The sequence below is a fragment of the Pollicipes pollicipes genome, unplaced genomic scaffold (assembly GCF_011947565.3).
Source record: "Pollicipes pollicipes isolate AB1234 unplaced genomic scaffold, Ppol_2.1 Scaffold_7262;HRSCAF=8765_pilon_pilon_pilon, whole genome shotgun sequence".
Lineage (NCBI taxonomy): Eukaryota > Metazoa > Arthropoda > Thecostraca > Pollicipedomorpha > Pollicipedidae > Pollicipes > Pollicipes pollicipes.
Window position 1 is genome coordinate 23,383,148 of NW_023597055.1, and position 16,072 is coordinate 23,399,219.

The 16,072-nt window shown below is 55.0% G+C and overlaps 1 protein-coding gene across 1 annotated transcript; it reads right to left on the reverse strand.

Moving 5' to 3' along the window:
- Positions 1 to 1,506: 1,506 nt before the first annotated feature.
- LOC119113595 (exocyst complex component 7) lies at positions 1,507 to 14,552 on the reverse strand. Its single transcript, XM_037237886.1, has 17 exons — positions 14,285 to 14,552; positions 13,421 to 13,514; positions 12,063 to 12,228; positions 10,922 to 11,005; positions 10,162 to 10,290; positions 9,308 to 9,412; positions 8,285 to 8,426; positions 7,933 to 8,023; positions 7,388 to 7,559; positions 6,675 to 6,859; positions 6,072 to 6,251; positions 5,546 to 5,665; positions 4,374 to 4,537; positions 3,329 to 3,490; positions 2,985 to 3,096; positions 2,373 to 2,506; positions 1,507 to 1,804 (listed from the first exon to the last, which is right to left on the reverse strand). The coding sequence occupies exons 2-17, from the start codon at positions 13,478 to 13,480 to the stop codon at positions 1,702 to 1,704; spliced, it is 2,109 nt and encodes a 702-aa protein (XP_037093781.1). The 5' UTR covers positions 13,481 to 13,514; positions 14,285 to 14,552; the 3' UTR covers positions 1,507 to 1,701.
- Between the last annotated feature and the right edge of the window lie 1,520 nt (positions 14,553 to 16,072).

A 16,072-nucleotide genomic window follows, 5' to 3' on the forward strand; every position in this document is an offset into this window, starting at 1 on the left:
ATAAACCACCATCCTTGAAGTACGTCTTTCTCTTAGAGGTGCTGTTTCTCCGTGTCAAACACCTGGCAGAGCAAACATTTCGGAGGAAACAATACAGAAGCGTTATGGTCAAGTGGTCAGCTTGCCTTCCGTTCCCAAGTGGGACCCGGGTTGGAAACTCGGTGACACCACGGCCCCAAAACACCATTTGGACTTTGCAGCCGCTGGTGCCCCAAGAACGGGGCGCAACGGCGTGCGTTGCGTCACTTTGAAGCCAGGAAGTAACATCCGAAGAACGTGGTAGCTTCATTCTGCTTGCCTGCATGATACGTTATTAAGACAAAAGCAAAAGAAATGAGCGGTGTCGCCGCCGGCGCCAAGACCACTGATGCTGAAACCTGAACAGCTAAACTATTTCAGAGACGCCACATGCTTGAAGAAGCCGTCCAATGTTAACTGGGATGGTTGCACGTCTTTCGTTGAGCCTCTGATATCAGCCATCTCCTTTCAACGTAATTCTAATGCGATTCTTAAAACATGAGGGGCAGTTTTACCCAATCCAAAACGACACCGACAAACCTACCAGCGCATTTTATCTACCTTGGACTACATGCAAGACGTACGCTGCTTACAAACGTTTTTCATAACATTCTCAAAGTCGTGGCGAGAGCACAACGTGTTTGAAACGATGCCGAACGCTGCCACACGCTTCTTCTCTCCTATACGTTGTCAACAGGAAACAAAACAAAAATATGGTCGAACTCCTATGCCGATGCACCATAACAGTGCGTGGAATACGTACCCGGCCGTAAACAGCGGACAACGAACATACAATGCTGCTTCGTAAACTACGCTTCACTGTCAAAGACGGTAACAAATCGCTCATCTCCACCAGCAGATGCCATAAGAAACACAGAGAAGGCAACATCGTTAAATATAAATAACGGAAGGTCGCATGATGACGTCACAATCCAGCCGAGTCTCGCCAGAGCGACAGCGGACGAACTGCAGGTTTCGTCCACACTTTTGCCAAAGCGTCCACATTCAGCGGGATCCAAACGCAGCAGTCCCGGTACTGAGACGTCTGCGCTCGGCTGGCTGCCGGCGGACCTGGTGAGCAGAGACGCCGCCAGCGGAGGAGCCCGGAGCGCGGCCACACGCAGGACAAGACGCGACACCCGGCTCTCCGGCACGCTCAGCGCCGCCGGCCGCGTTACACTGGCCGGCGGACAGGCCGCAGCCGACTGTGGTACGCCGATTCCAGTGCACCGAGCCTCCGGGTCACACCGCCTGCCGCGGCGCTCGGCACCGGCCGGCCGCCGACTCCAGCGCACGCGGGTGGGCTCCTGACAGCCGGACGCCGACTCGAGCTGACCCCAGCGCACGCAGGTGGACTCCTGACAGCCGGCGGCCGACTCGAGCCGACCCCAGCGCACGCAGGTGGGCTCCTGACAGCTGGCGACCGACTCGAGCCGACTCCAGCGCACGCAGATGGACTCCTGACAGCCGGCGGCCGACTCGAGCCGACCCCAGCGCACGCAGGTGGGCTCCTGACAGCCGGCGGCCGACTCGAGCCGACTCCAGCGCACGCAGATGGACTCCTGACAGCCGGCGGCCGACTCGAGCCGACTCCAGCGCACGCAGGTGGGCTCCTGACAGCCGGCGGCCGACTCGAGCCGACTCCAGCGCACGCAGGTGGACTCCTGGCAGCTGGCGACCGACTTAGGCAGCTGTGTCAAAGAAGCTATCGATCATGGCTGAGATTTGCGCCGGCGTGTAGCGCACGTACTTGTCCTTGTTCTTGGAAAACGTCACGCTGCCGTATCTGGGGACGAACGGCATATATCAAAATCAGCACCAGCTCCGCCGTAATTTTTAGCAGGCAGTACTGTAACAGCTTGAATATGGATCTTACGGGCCACCCCACTGTCTCAAACTGTAGCACTTATGAGCACCCGACGACGGGCTGAAGAGATTAGCAATCATATCATTTTTGAGTGTTCTGAAAGAGCGCGAGAATTAAGAGCTTTGCTCCTGGTTGACTAGTTAAAATATACACAGGAGCAAGGGGCAAAACCGTCCCTTTTATCGAAAGGACACGTCCATCTGGAAGTGGCACAAAGGTCAGACTGTCCACCAAAGGCCACATTTTTGGGGAGGGGGAGGCCGCTATGCCCTTGCCGTGTACACACAGAACGGAAAAAGACGCAACCACCCGTTAGATTCTAGGTTTTGTAGCGTATGCGAATATCGCTTTTCGTAAACATTATGCAATATTTTGGGAACCAAGGCGTCATATAGTAAGCACGACACCGCACAGATAGTAAACGCGTCATAAGAACTCATCCCTGCGAATTTAGTTCGTGGGCATATGGTTCAGCCGTGGACCTCACCTGTCGTAAAAGCTGGCGTACTTCGGCAGCACGAACTCCTTGTTGTCACGCTTGAGCGACTCGCGCAGCTGAACGTCGGGTATGGAGTACTCGCGCTGCAGTCGACACAGCTCCTCCATCTCACGGTTAAACGCCTGCGGACAGGCGGCGGCGGCCTGTGCACTGCTGCAACAGCGACGGCTGGCGTGCGCGGCTCAGGGGGCGGCCGCGTTACCGATCGTTAAAGAGCATCGTCGTCAACGCTCACTTCGCGCTCGGATTTCTATAACAAAACGTTCTGCGCATTAACTGGCTTTCACCTAGATCCTACGCGATCCTATTAAACAGCCACGCAGCGGCCGCGCTGCTTAGCTCTCCGCTACGCCCTTTCACTTGTCACTCGTGACGGCTACTCAGGATATTGCAGAACTTGCTGCACAAAGCCAGCCCGCCGTTAAGCCCCTGTGTGGCAGAAGATCCCACGGTAATCTGCGCCGTTTCGCGTTAGAGTCGTATGCGGTATAGACTGCGGAATGAACGTGCCGTGGAGTGGCATGCGGTAGGGGGTAGTACGCGAGGTCGTGTCGCGAGGTCGTTCTCTATCACAGTTGTATGGCGACGTGTCAAACTCACGGCAAACTTCTCCTTGATAGCTTGCTTCTCTTTGTCCGAGAGTTTGTCGATGTCCAGACGGAAGGACGGGATGTCCTCGGTAAACGTCATGGCCTGCAGCACGCGGCTCCAGCTGCCGACACGGAGGTCACGAGGTCAGTCGGAGGTTACGGGGTCAAAGTGGGCCATGAGGTCAGACAGAGTCGAGGGACAAGCCATCCCACTTGCGTGACGCGGTGCCTTTCTGAATGGAGTCTGAAATTGTGTACTTTAGCTGTACCCCAACCCAAATGACACATTTTAACCGACCACTTGCACCCCGCAAACACGCCACAGGATGTCGCTGGGCCTCTCGAGCGCCCCACCTCTGGGAGTAGAGCCGCTTCTGTTCCATAATCAGCGTGCTGTAGGCGCCTTCAGCACCAGGCTCAGAGAGCGAGACCAGCTCGAGCAGGCCCGAGTGCTGCGTACACCGCAGGATGTAGTGGTAGTTGTTCAGCCGGAAGACCGCCCGCAGATACGGGTCACTGTCGGCACGGTCAGGTCAGGTCAGCACTGAGAATCTGCGGCCAGGCCATGACACGGAGCTGTGGGCGGACCAGATGACACAAGGTCGATTAAGGCGGGGTGAGGTCAAGTTACGGCCACTGAAACCAACGCGGGTCAGACTGACTTCGATCAAGGTTAAGTGACTGGTCAGTTGAGCTGTCTTTCATCCACATAGTATACACACAGCACAAACCATTCGTCAAATATCAGAATATCATACCTTCAGTGATTCGCCAGAGGGCCATGTCAACATTCCCAGAAAGAGCATTCAGCGCGGCACAGAGGAGTTAAACGGGGCGTACGTCACACCTTGGAAGCGAATCCTAACTCAAAAGTGAGTAGTGGCACAAACATCGTCACATCGGAGACCCGGGTTTCAATGCTGCCCGTGACTAAATTTTGACCGATCACCTCGGTGCGAGTTAGTCACGCTACCCGTCCCGGCATTGGCGTAATAATTGAGGATGGGTGCAGCATGTTGTGAACATTGCAAGCTATGACTTTTGGAGGTTGCGAGCTTGGATGTCATGGACTGCGCCAATGGGTAAAGAAGTGAACGCATTTTGGATGTCATCAACGCTGGATGCTGCGATTTGGGATGACATGAGAACTGGGCGCCACGATCTTGAACGTTTTCATGGTTCCCCGAAATGATCATTAATTGCACTTAACTTATTGGATAATTAATTCCCCATCCATTCAATTCGATATTACAGCGTTATTGGATTTGTCGATCAACAGCCGCGGGGCCATACCACGGCGATCCATCGGGGACGACCGCGCCGCCTGTGCCCGTCCCACGAAGACACACGCCTGTCATGGACACCAACGTTCACGAGCCAAGACCGTGTGCGGACCCACCTGTACTGTTCGGAGGCGTTCGCCAAGGACTGGCCCAGCGCCGAGAGCACCTTCTTGATGTAGACGCCGAGCAGCGCCTTGTTCTTGTCGACGCGCGACGTGGTGACGATGTCGTAGTTGGCGTGCTGGCACAGCATCCAGCCCACCGTGTCCGTGTATTCCACCTGACACACCAGCCGGTCAGTATCACAGCCAGGGTCGAGGGCACAGCTAGGGGCAGGATCAGAGATGCAGCTGGTCAGGTCAGGGTCACTAATGGCCAGATCTCAGTAGTGACAAGTCTGATCAGTGCCCGGGTCGAGGCCACGCCTGGGGCGAGGGTCCGGGCCAGGTCCGATCAGAGCAGAAGTCGGGGACGCGGATGGGGTAAGGGTCCGGATCAGGTCTGATTAGAGCCCAGGTCGGAGCCACGGCTGTGTTAGGGGTCCGAGTCAGGTCTGATCAGAGCCTGGGTCCGGGTCAGGTCTGATCAGAGCCCAGGTCGGAATCACGTCTGGGGTGAGGGTCCGAGACAGGTCTGATCAAAGCCCAGGTCTGGGTCACGTCTGGGGCGGGGGTCCAAGTCAGGTCTGAGCAGAACCTGAGTCGGGGACACGGCTGGATCGAGGGTCCGAGTCAGGCCTGATCAGAGCCCAGGTCGAGATCACGGCAGGGGTGAGGGCCCAGGTCAGGTTCAGATTATCGGCAGCGCCCGTGACAACACAAGTACAGTCAGTCTGCCCGCCCCTGATCGGCACATGTTGCGCAGGGCATCAAACACAGCCCGACCAGCCAGGCCGCCAGCCAAATCAGACTCATAATGTCTCCTCGGGCGTCATACACTGGCTGGATGATACGCCGAAGACCTCTGGGCAAAGGAAACAGTTTTGCTTAGCAATGACTTACAGTCAGGGTCACACCCGGCATGGTAACTGTGACATTTATAAACAAAGAAGAAAAAAACGACCAGATAATAACTGTATCACCAGCACACCGCTGCTGTCCTTCACTGCTGTGAAATGTTCACTTAGTCAGTCACTGTTGGCAAATGTCGACTTAGTCAGTCACTACTTCACATGTTAATGCTGTCAGTCAACCCGTTGTCAGACATCATAATTGAAATCTCCCGCCGTCACAGCCCGGCGTCAGCGGTGACGATCGAACATCAGCCGCCGCCGCCGCCCGCCGCGCACCAGCTGGTCGCAGAACATGACGACGTTGGAGGCGCGCTGGTGGACGGTGCCGTCGCGGGGCAGCTGCCGATCCGGGTCGTTCATCACCCACTCCATGAAGTCGTCCAGCGACTTGACGCACTGCGCAGGAGGGGCGTCCGGTGAGGCGGAACACACGCCAACAGACAGAGGGGCTGCAGCCGGCTATCCGCAGGCCAGGTTGGTACGCACGGGTGGTGAATCACAACGTCCTCCCGGTGTACCCCACCACGGTACCCAGCCGTGCAGGGCATCCATCTCTCGCTATATAAGACGACTCCTCAGACTGATTACACATCCCCATATAATGGTCCGCCTGGAATTATGATGATTACATCGGTCACTCCTCATGAGCCTCTCACCGAGGTTATCACAGAAACTAAAAGCTCCGCCGCCAGTCGGACTCGACCTCATGACATCAAGCCGCAGCGCAGATTTCCAGCCAGTTGAGTCGTGCCGGTTGCCCTAGCCCTTTTCGAGCCCGGCTCCGACCTGCACCGGCCCTCACCGTCTGGTGGAGGACGTCCACGATGCCTGAGATGCGGTTGCGCACGGTGGGATCGCAGCCCTGCAGGGTGCGTTCAAAGTCGCCCCGCATCGCCATCAGGTGCGACACCAACGGGAAGAGGTTGAGCACCGGCGCGAAGTCCTGGCGCGCGATGCTGCGCCGCGCCCGGCCCGCCATCGCCTGCGGGCATCCCCGGTCACCGGGTCAGCTGAGGGCGTCACGTGTGTGGCGCTCATGGGAACACGGTCGGCCGAAGGGGTTAAGTACGCACCAGTTACAGGTCACAGCGTCACCTGAGGGGGTCACGTGTGCGGCGGTCACGGGTCGCCGTGCCAGTTCATAGCTTAGCAGTGCTCAGCCAGTACAGGAAACAGCTTTAAAACACCGCTGGTGGCCTAAGGCGTGATGACGCCGAAAATCTGGCGTCGCGTCTGAAGCCATGACCACCCGTTTCTCCTGCCCGATGTCTGCTGATACCCGAGGAATACATCCGCACCCGTCTCTGCCTCTCTAAAGGATCTTTGGCCTCACAAACGCCCCACTAACGGTGGTCTACGACAGCTACACTGTCGCCGCCGCGGGGCGACACCAGACCGGACCCACCTCCCCATCGCGGACCACCAGATCGAGCGCGTCCTGGATGATGGCCTGGAAGACGCGCTTCAGCTGGTGCTGCGGCACCAGCGGCGTCAGCTGCGCCAGCTCGTAGCTGAAGAGGCGCAACAGCGCCGACGTCGTGGTCAGGTACGCGTCCACCTCGTGCTCGTCAATCAGGTCTTCCAAGTGGTCTGTCGGGGCGAAGGGGCCACGCTATTTTTGGGCACTATCTAACTGTTAATATCATAAGTCACCTCACACCATGGTGGCAAACGTCTGTGAAAATTAATCGAGCCGCGGAACTTCCGATCCAAAGCCAACAGCCTGCCCGCTCGGCCACTCACGCCGCCGTCTGCGCGCGGAGAAGCCAAGTTAAGACATGATTATGTGGGAGGACGTCTGCAAACAGACCCAAGGACAAGAAATAACACGCAGGGTCACCTCCAATTCGCCTATTACAGCGCTTTACGCTTATTACGCTGAGCATTGCAGCTGGCCTCGCAGTCCACGTAACCTCGCCCCGGCCCGCTGCGGATGTCACTCCCCCCCTTCCCGCGACACTGACCCTGCTGGGTGCGGGACGGAGCGGTGCTCAGCTGCACACCGGCCTGCTGTGGGTGCCCCTTTCCTCCGATACTGGCCCTGCTGGGTGCGGGACGGAGCGGTGCTCAGCTGCACACCGGCCTGCTGTGGGTGCCACCCCCTCCCCCGACGCTGACCCTGCTGGGTGCGGGATGGAGCGGTGCCCAGCTGCACCCCAGCCTGCGACAGTGACTTGTGTGCCCGCTGCAGCATCCGGTTGGCCTTCTTCTCCAGCCGGCTGGCGATCCTGCGCGGCGCGCGCGGCCGGCCCCCGCCCAGCGGCGTCAGGTCCGCGCGCGACCGCGACATCTGTGACAGGCCACCCGGGCCGGTCATCACTCATGACGTCAGGTCCGCGCGTGACCGCGACATCTGTGACAGGCTACCCGGGCCGGTCATCACTCATGACGTCATCCTGTTGTCAGTCTAACCCCTGCCAATGCTGGGTCAGGTCACATCGGGACACCTGCAGAGCGACACCGATTCCCGACACGCGGAGACATGCACCTCTTCCGCTTGGTCTGCACCGCTCGAGCTACGAGTCTGTACCGTCACGGAAAGACCGGCTAAACCGTACCGGGTCGTGTGACGTCACAAGCTCAGGGCCAAGGTCCGACGGTCGGCCGCGGCTAGGCCACCGAGGCTGACCGTGTGACTGCGCTACATGTGACCCCGGACTGACCTGGCCGAGACCGGCCGGCGACTGCGTGTCGCTCGACTTGGCGCTGGTGTTGCTGCGGGACTTGTGGTGCTTCTTTAGCGCTTGGATCGTCCTGCCGGCCGGGCCGGGGCAGGGCGGCAGCGGTCACAAGCGGGGTCGTGGCAGGGGGCAGGGGACGGCGCCGGTCGAGGTCAAGCAGCGTGGCAGCGCATGGCAGAGCGGCGACACGGAGCCGGCCCATTTACATAGCCCCTCTCCCCCCCCCCCCCCGACGTAATGCGAGACACTGAGATGAACAACCCATCAACCGAAGAAAACGAATTCGTCAGAGCTGATGGGGCGGCCGGCTGCTCGGCCGAACCACGTGACCCACCGGACGATGATGCCGGCACGCAGGCGGGCGTACGAGCTCATGTAGGCGTCGCTGTTGTGGCTGGAGAGCCAGTTGGCGATCAGCCGCACGTCCAGCATCACGTTCTCGGGGATGTCGAACACGTAGCTCTCCGACGGCGGTCCTGCCGGCCGGTCGGGCTCGGTTGACGGCCGGGTTGGGCCAGGGCGGCCGCGCCAGCCGCGCGGTCCTGGCGCACGCGCCCCGCCGCTGCGGTCAGGCGGCGCCACTGTCTCGGCTTCTGGTACCGGGCCGCGGGGTCACGTGAGCGCATGAGGTCGGTCGCACGTGGCCATTGCGCAGAGGGAAGTCCCACGCCCGCCACAGCACGACGCTTCATCGGCCTGGCGTTCGCGATTGCCGCCAGCAGCAGACCGGCCGCGACTCAGTCCTCTTCACGCGCAACACATCCCTGATCAAGGCGGCGGGGCAGTACTCCACCGCACCTGCCAGTTTGTCGCACATCACTACACATAGCGCCCACCTCTACAGCGGCCAAGCGAGTGCGTGGCCGACTTCTGCCAGCACCCAGCGCAGTGTGACAATATTTCACCACTCTGCAGCAGGGCGTTGATGTCTTTCATACTACTGGACCCCCGGCTCGGCGTTTATGCTTATTGCTCCTCCCCTTGCTCAGGATAGGCCAATTACAGCTCGTGGCCCACTGCCTCTTTGTCCTCCCTCGCTGAGGACTGGCCAATCACATCTTGGGGTTCACTGCCTTTTTCTCCTCCCCTCGCTGAGGATTGGCCAATCAGCATCGAGCCGGACAGCGGTTAACCCGGCATCTAACAGCCTCGAACTTGACAAAACGGACGGAAATTTCAGAATGCCAGGGATCAGGGCAAGACAATGGAGCAAACCACACGTTGTGCGGGGAGGGGGCATAATAGGCGTCGGAAGCGTCAGGACAGGACATTATATCACATTCTTGACACCCAACAGGACGGGTTTTGGGCCCTTGACCTTCGACCCGGCCGACCCCTGGCCATACCGAGGTCCTACCTTGACCGTCGTCCTTCTCCAGCAGGTCCAGAACTGCCACCGGCTGCAGCTGCTTGCTGTACTTGGACACCAGGTCGTTGAACTCCTTGTTCAGCAGCTCCATACCTGTACATGATCTCAGCATGAGGAGGCTCGTGCGGCGTCGAGCACTGGACACGGCATTTCGGACGTGCCATACATTGGCGAAGGGTGCCCGGTAATGAGGCACACATGCAGCTGGTTGCTCTTCAGCGCACGCCAAGCCATTCCCGCCCCCACGCTCGAGTGAACCGAAGTGACACCGCCCTTTCCTGAGCACCCTGCCATCGCGCCACATAAGCAATGAGCACGTAAAGGAAGAAAAATACAGAAGAAACAACATATCAGTTGCTTTCACCGCCAGCAGAGTGCAGAGGTACCCCAAAGCCGGTGATGCCAGCGCCCTTGGCCGGTCGTGATACGCAGCTGTCTTCACTTTACAGCGCCTTCAACCACCTATCATGGACCTTTGCGTCCCAATTTTTCATGGCGACTGCGGCGTAGGACGCATGAGAAAACATTCCACCGCAAGTCCCGAAGTCAACAGCTGGCGGCCATCAGTAATGCGTTGTACTACAAACCGACGCCGTCTGGATCAATAGGGAAAGATAGCGACTGAGCGAGAAAGTGCCGCAAAGTGGCAATGCAGGATGCAAATAAATCTGCTTTCTTTATCTGTTCTGCTCCTTAACGTGCTTGTACAAGACACTTGGGGCAAAGAGACATTCTGGACACACCACGCGCATTTAACGGTGGTGGTAACGCCGATGAGAACTATTGACATCACTAACGACACCCGTGACAACGGCAGGGTACGGAGAAGGGGAGGGACCGACCCGTGGTGAAGAGCAGCATGACGTTCTCCAGCTCCACCGACTGCGAGTTGTTGGACTGGAAGAACGTGAGCGCGTCCTGCAGCCGCGCCATGGCCATCAGGTACGTCTCCGTGTTGGTCGCGGCCGGACCTGCCCGTCAGGTCACGCGTCAGGTCAGCGCGAGGTCAAACCACGGGTCTGGTCAGGGGTTATATAAACTATCTTGTAATGGGCCAGGACAGTGATCAAGTAAGGGCTGGCTAGGGGACTAGGGACTAGACTGATTGGAGACTAGGTCAAGGCTAGGTTATGGATGAGGCTCCACCAGGGGATCAGCACAAGAGACAGAGCAAGCTGGGTCAGTGGTGCACGTGGGGGTCAGGGAAGCTGTCTGGTGACTGGGACTAGGGAGCTCACAGACACAACACAAAAGAGGTCAGACTTAGGGCAGGGTTAGGCTCACATCATAAGTTAGTGCACAGGTCAGCTCAGGGGTCGGGTCAAGGGCCAGGTCAAGGTCAGGGCAGGAGCCAGTCAGGTCAGGGGGTCAGACCATGCTCGGGTCAGGAGTCCGGTCAGGGGTCAGCACATCAGATCATTGGTGTGGTCGCGACCCAAACCAGTGGCAATGATTCACCCTCCCACCGAGGTAGCTGGGGTGCATGGTCGGACACAGCACCTCGACAGACGCCGTGAGGCGCCAGTGCTGCCGCCGGGCGTCCGCACACAACAAAACGAGCCCCGACACGTCATAAAACACTTGCACGCTGCCAACTGTTACCATTGCGGATGATCGGGTCCACTTCTTTGCTGACGTTGTAGTACGATATGACGTGATCGAAACGACTCAGCGTTTTCTCAACGTCTGAAACAGGACAACAGTTACATGCGCACGCGTCGATAGCTCTGTCGGTTAGAGCGTCGCCTCTCGATTCCATGACGGGGCGAGCGCCAGTCGCTTTAGGCGCTCGCTATTGGCCCCTGAGTGGTAGGGCCTCTGGCAGGTGGCAGCCCCACCCTGAAGGTAAGGTGGTGGAAGCGCTGGACAGACCATACCAAACATCGCGAAATGCTCAATTTTCGCCGTAACATTCCGTCCTTGGCACGGAATTTCATAACTAAATAGTGGGGATCGAGCACGACAGCCAATGCTTAGCGTCGACTTTGATCTCAGAAACTCATCCAATCAAAGGGTTCGGATTATTATATAATGCGCTTGCTACCATCGGCCATGCGCTGCTTACAGTGTTTGCGCAGCAAGCACTGCGTCAACGCTGATTCTAGAAATCCATCCAGCTAAAACGTTCAAACCTCTTTAAAAAACAAAAACAAAACATGCACATTCATGCAGGAAAGGAGCCATCTTTTAAGACGATCCCCATGATTACCTTATAAAAATGACACACCTGTCAGTGCAAGCCAATGCCAATTCCACGACAGTGATCCCATTTGATGTACTGAATTGTATGCATTTCCCAAACACACCTTTTGTGCACATATGTCAATGTCATGGCTGTACAGCGTCACAATCCCCCTCACGCACATACACACACAGTGCATCCTCGGATGTCCCCTCTGCAACCTGCCCTGTCCTGCCCTGCCCTGCCCTGTCCTGTCCTGTCCTGTCCTGTCCTGTCCTGCCCTGTCCTGCCCTGCCCTGCCCTGCCCTGCCCTGCCCTGTCCTGTCCTGTCCTGTCCTGTCCTGCCCTGCCCTGCCCTGCCCTGCCCTGCCCTGCCCTGCCCTGCCACCCACCCCAGACAGTGCCACCTACTCTGCTTGCGTTGCTGCAGGTTGCCTGTCCCATGGTAGATGGACAGCACACCCCACCCCGGACAGCGCCACCTACTTTGCTTGCGTCGCTGCAGGCTGCCCGTCTCATGGTAGACAGGCAGCACCCCCCAGCCCGCACAGCGCCACCTACTCTGCTTGCGTCGCTGCAGGTTGCCCGTCTCGTGGTAGACGGGCAGCACGGTCTGCTCGAGGCTGGCCAGCCGCCGCTCGAACGAGTCCAGAATGCCAGTCATGCCCTGCGTCAGCTGGTCGCTGGCGCGCAGCACCTCACGCACCTTCTCCATCCGCTCCAGCTCCTGACGGCGGCCACGACCGTGGCGTGGTGACGCGGCGACGCGGAGACACCAGCACTTCCCAGCACGTCCTTAGATGGTATGGTGAGGCCGTGACATGGTGACAGAATGATCGACAGAGGTACCTGCTTTGTTGTAACATTGTAAATGATGGAAATATGTCCAACACATGCACTCTGTTGTATGCAAACCCTGCCACTCACAGAGGCACCAATCCACACTTAACCACAACCAGGTTTCTATGAAAATGCCTTTGGTACAAGGATTTCTGGAATAAGTTTTTAGAGGTCAAAGACCTGAATAACACCATTGCTTTATTGGAAAAAGAACATACTGCCACATTGTCCCATGGGCGACAAGATGCCACAGTGTAGGCTGACTGTTGTCCCCCCTCACAGCAGCATATTCTGGATATGTCCACAGATGGGGTAAGCCCTATGTAAGGTGTAGGATTTTCCCAACAAAGATGGGGGATCCACAATGAGCAGTTGCAATGTGGCCTTGTATGACACTGACAGCATTTGATTTCAGAAGTTGGAGCATTTCAGGAAAACTGTCCAGCTACCAAACCAGAATAGAGCTTACAAATTAAGCCATTTGGACAGAGTGTAGTCTATGCTTGACAAGAGCTTGGATCGCAATGTTCAAGCGAGTGCCTTATGTATCAAACTTAATAAACAAACATAATATTTTTAGAGAAATAAAAAACTCCTTTACAGGAGGGCTCATGAGGAATATTGAAACAAAATGCTGCTATTTAATTCTTATTTAATAATTAATTGGCTGAAACACAGAAACATCTGACAGAAAGACAAATGCAAAAAGAGCACAGGCACAATGCAATGTGCCCACAATTGGGTGTGCATGCATCCAAAATGCTAATTGTTTCACGTTTGGAAAGGATGTGTTATGATGGAAAAAGGTGAGACTACCAAATCTGAACATTGTTCACATTCTTCCTATGGAAAAGATGAGTAAAAAGTAAGCAATGTCTTTTATAGGCTAATACTGAAGCTGCAATGTAAAAATTATGCTGCCACAAGTTCAATCCTCATAACAGCTAGAACTGTAAATCTTGCAGCGCTTATAAATCCATACCACGTCAATGCAATGACAGAACAAAACTGTGGGGCCATGCTTTTCATTAAGAGTTGTGGATGTAACATATTGAGCATTCTCCCCCAACCACACAAACCTTTTGCAGTTTGACTGCATGGAGATTGGCTGATATTGCTGTCTCTGATGTCTCCATCATTGCCACAATTTCTGGTGAGCTTCAGAAATACAATCTGCAATAAATGAGCAAATGTGACTTCACACTTTACCTCACCTGTAATGATAACAGGAAGTCAATGTTTTCATTACATGATGGGAAATTGACATGGATGAAATTGACATGGATGATTTGTTTGAGAACTGGGTGGGCACTGTCTAGTGCCCTGTTGGTGGGATACTTATAAGTGACAAGGCTACCTGACAAACATAAATGAGTCAAGCAGCCTGAATACCAAGGGAACCAACAGACCTGGCTACTGGCCATTGACTGCAAAAATCACTGCAGTCCCTCTAGCTTTTTGAATGAGCTTTTGTGCATGCACATCCACATATTAGCTTGCTTAGTTGAATTTTGAGCAAATTTCAGATTCTGTCAGGTGCAAGTCCATTGGTCTATACTGATATCCCAGTTAATTTGAAATTTGTTCATCAGATGAATTTTGATTATATTCTATTCCCTTTTGGTCCCAAATATATGGGACTTGCAGCACAAGGAACCTTCAATGATAAAACTGCTTAGGTACACAAATAGAAAAACTACTGAAGAATAAAAATGCATTAACTGATAGCTGTCTGTGACTGGCCCCAATGGGCATGCCCTACAGAACCAGATAAGTACACCATTACATGCACTCCCCCACATCATTTAGATTTTGTAAGCATATCACCACAAGTGACCATCCAAGAACAATGCTTTGAGAAGTTCAGAGTTCTATAGCCAAAAAGGGTTCCCAGCCAAAGATCTATATTATGCAAGTAACACAATTAAGCTTCAAGGAGTTACCTTTGTCCTGTGAATTACTGGGCACAGATGTTTGGTAACTATGTTCCATCCATGTCTTTATTGTTATATGCAATGTCACATAGTCCTATAAATTATGACCAAAATGCCTCAAAGAAATTCATTTGGACCTCGCCCCAACAACCAGGCTGGGTTGATGCAACGTCCACTGCCGCGTAAAAATGATTCGCCTATCTAAATCCTCCTGGAATAAGTGGGCATTCGGCCCAAGGTTGTGCCCTCCCTAGAAACGAACCTAGGTATTAAACACCAATGTGTGTGCTCACAATACCATATACATATCGCCCCACCGCCCTCCCAACCCACACCACCTCTGCGTTGACTCCTCTGACTCCACCCAGCCTTGCTTGTGCATGGGTCGAGATGAACAACATTGGTTCGTCACAGTTGCGCCAGTGATGATACGAAGTTGTAATGGACAAAATTACAAAATAGGTCATCAATTTAAGCTAATTAAATGCTTTGTAAAGCAGCAGTCAGGAAGATGGCGTCACAGATGATTTCCACAATACCAAACATGCATTGTCCGCGTATAGCACACGCACAATAACCGTTTGAACCGACTCGTGAACGTGCCCGGCTGACGGACACGATATAGATTGTCTTGATTTATAGGGATGCAGGATTATCGCTCTCTTAAATCGGTTGGTGAGAGCCGATAAACTTGAACTGGCCTTCCCGAAAGCTGATTTATTCCCGGATTCCGATTCCTTTAATCTGCGTCTCGAAGTCGACTTCATCTTCAGATAAAAATGTTCAGTGCATTCTACTTTTTGTCATGCCGAGGGTTCCGTGCCCATGTTTGAAACCGATGTGAAGCTGCATTTTCAACAATAGCTTAGAATATGATGCATTCAAAGAACAAAATCTTAGAAAGCCGACCGGCTGTGATTGACGTAAGTAGGTGTCGTGTTTCGTGCATAAATGTTGGCCCCAGATGTAAAAAGGCGGTTTTATACAGAATGACATGACCTGACATGTTCACGTGAGAGGCTATCAAAATACGCATACACTGTCAGGATGAACCTGGCTGTATGCCGCTGAAAATGGGCTGCGCGCCGTTCTCAATAGAAATAAAGGTAATTGAAAAACAAAGAAGGTTAAGGCTGATGACTGCACGGCCACCCGAAACTTGAAGAGGTAGCGCACCCAACGTTTTGACCCGTGTTAAAAGTAAGTTCAACGAGAAAGGTCTTGAATTCCTGGTGTTTTGACGCAATGAGGAGGGAGTTTTAAGGTTAAAAAATCGACCTTCATTATAACAGGAGGTTGCGGTTGACGACGTTATAGATAAGACATTTGCTGTACTGAGAAAGCCCGGGGCTTGGAAGCTGAGCTGATGGTCACATTTCTTCGGAAAAAGGTCGACACCATGCCATTATTTCTTACGCTCTGGGGCACACCGCACAAGATGTAATTACATTGCTCGACACCATTTTTTGCTACAACCAGGCGGAAGATGTACGGCCGCAACGAGACCACTTCAGGCGATCGAGGGACATCCCTGAATGGGATGTCCCACGGCCGTTGGCACAGACCGCTTCAGGCGATCGAGGGACATCCCTGACTGGGATGTCCCACGGCCGTTGGCACAGACCACTTCAGGCGATCGAGGGACATCCCTGACTGGGATGGCCCGCGGCCGTTGGCACAGACCACTTCAGGCGATCGAGGGACATCCCAGTCAAGGATGGCCCGCGGCCGTTGGCACCGACCACTTCAGGCGATCGAGAGACATCCCTGACTGGGATGGCCCGCGGCCGTTGGCAC

What these genes read in the sequence shown, in the direction of transcription:
- LOC119113595 (XM_037237886.1), bottom strand. Translation starts at nt 13,480, where the DNA reads ATGATGGAGACATCAGAGACAGCAATATCAGCCAATCTCCATGCAGTC. An exon ending in TGGACGTCCTCCACCAGACG is followed by an intron (nt 5,666 to 6,071) that starts GTGAGGGCCGGT and finishes CCTCCTGCGCAG; the next exon opens with TGCGTCAAGTCGCTGGACGA. An exon ending in AAGCGGCTCTACTCCCAGAG is followed by an intron (nt 3,097 to 3,328) that starts GTGGGGCGCTCG and finishes CCGTGTCGGCAG; the next exon opens with CTGGAGCCGCGTGCTGCAGG.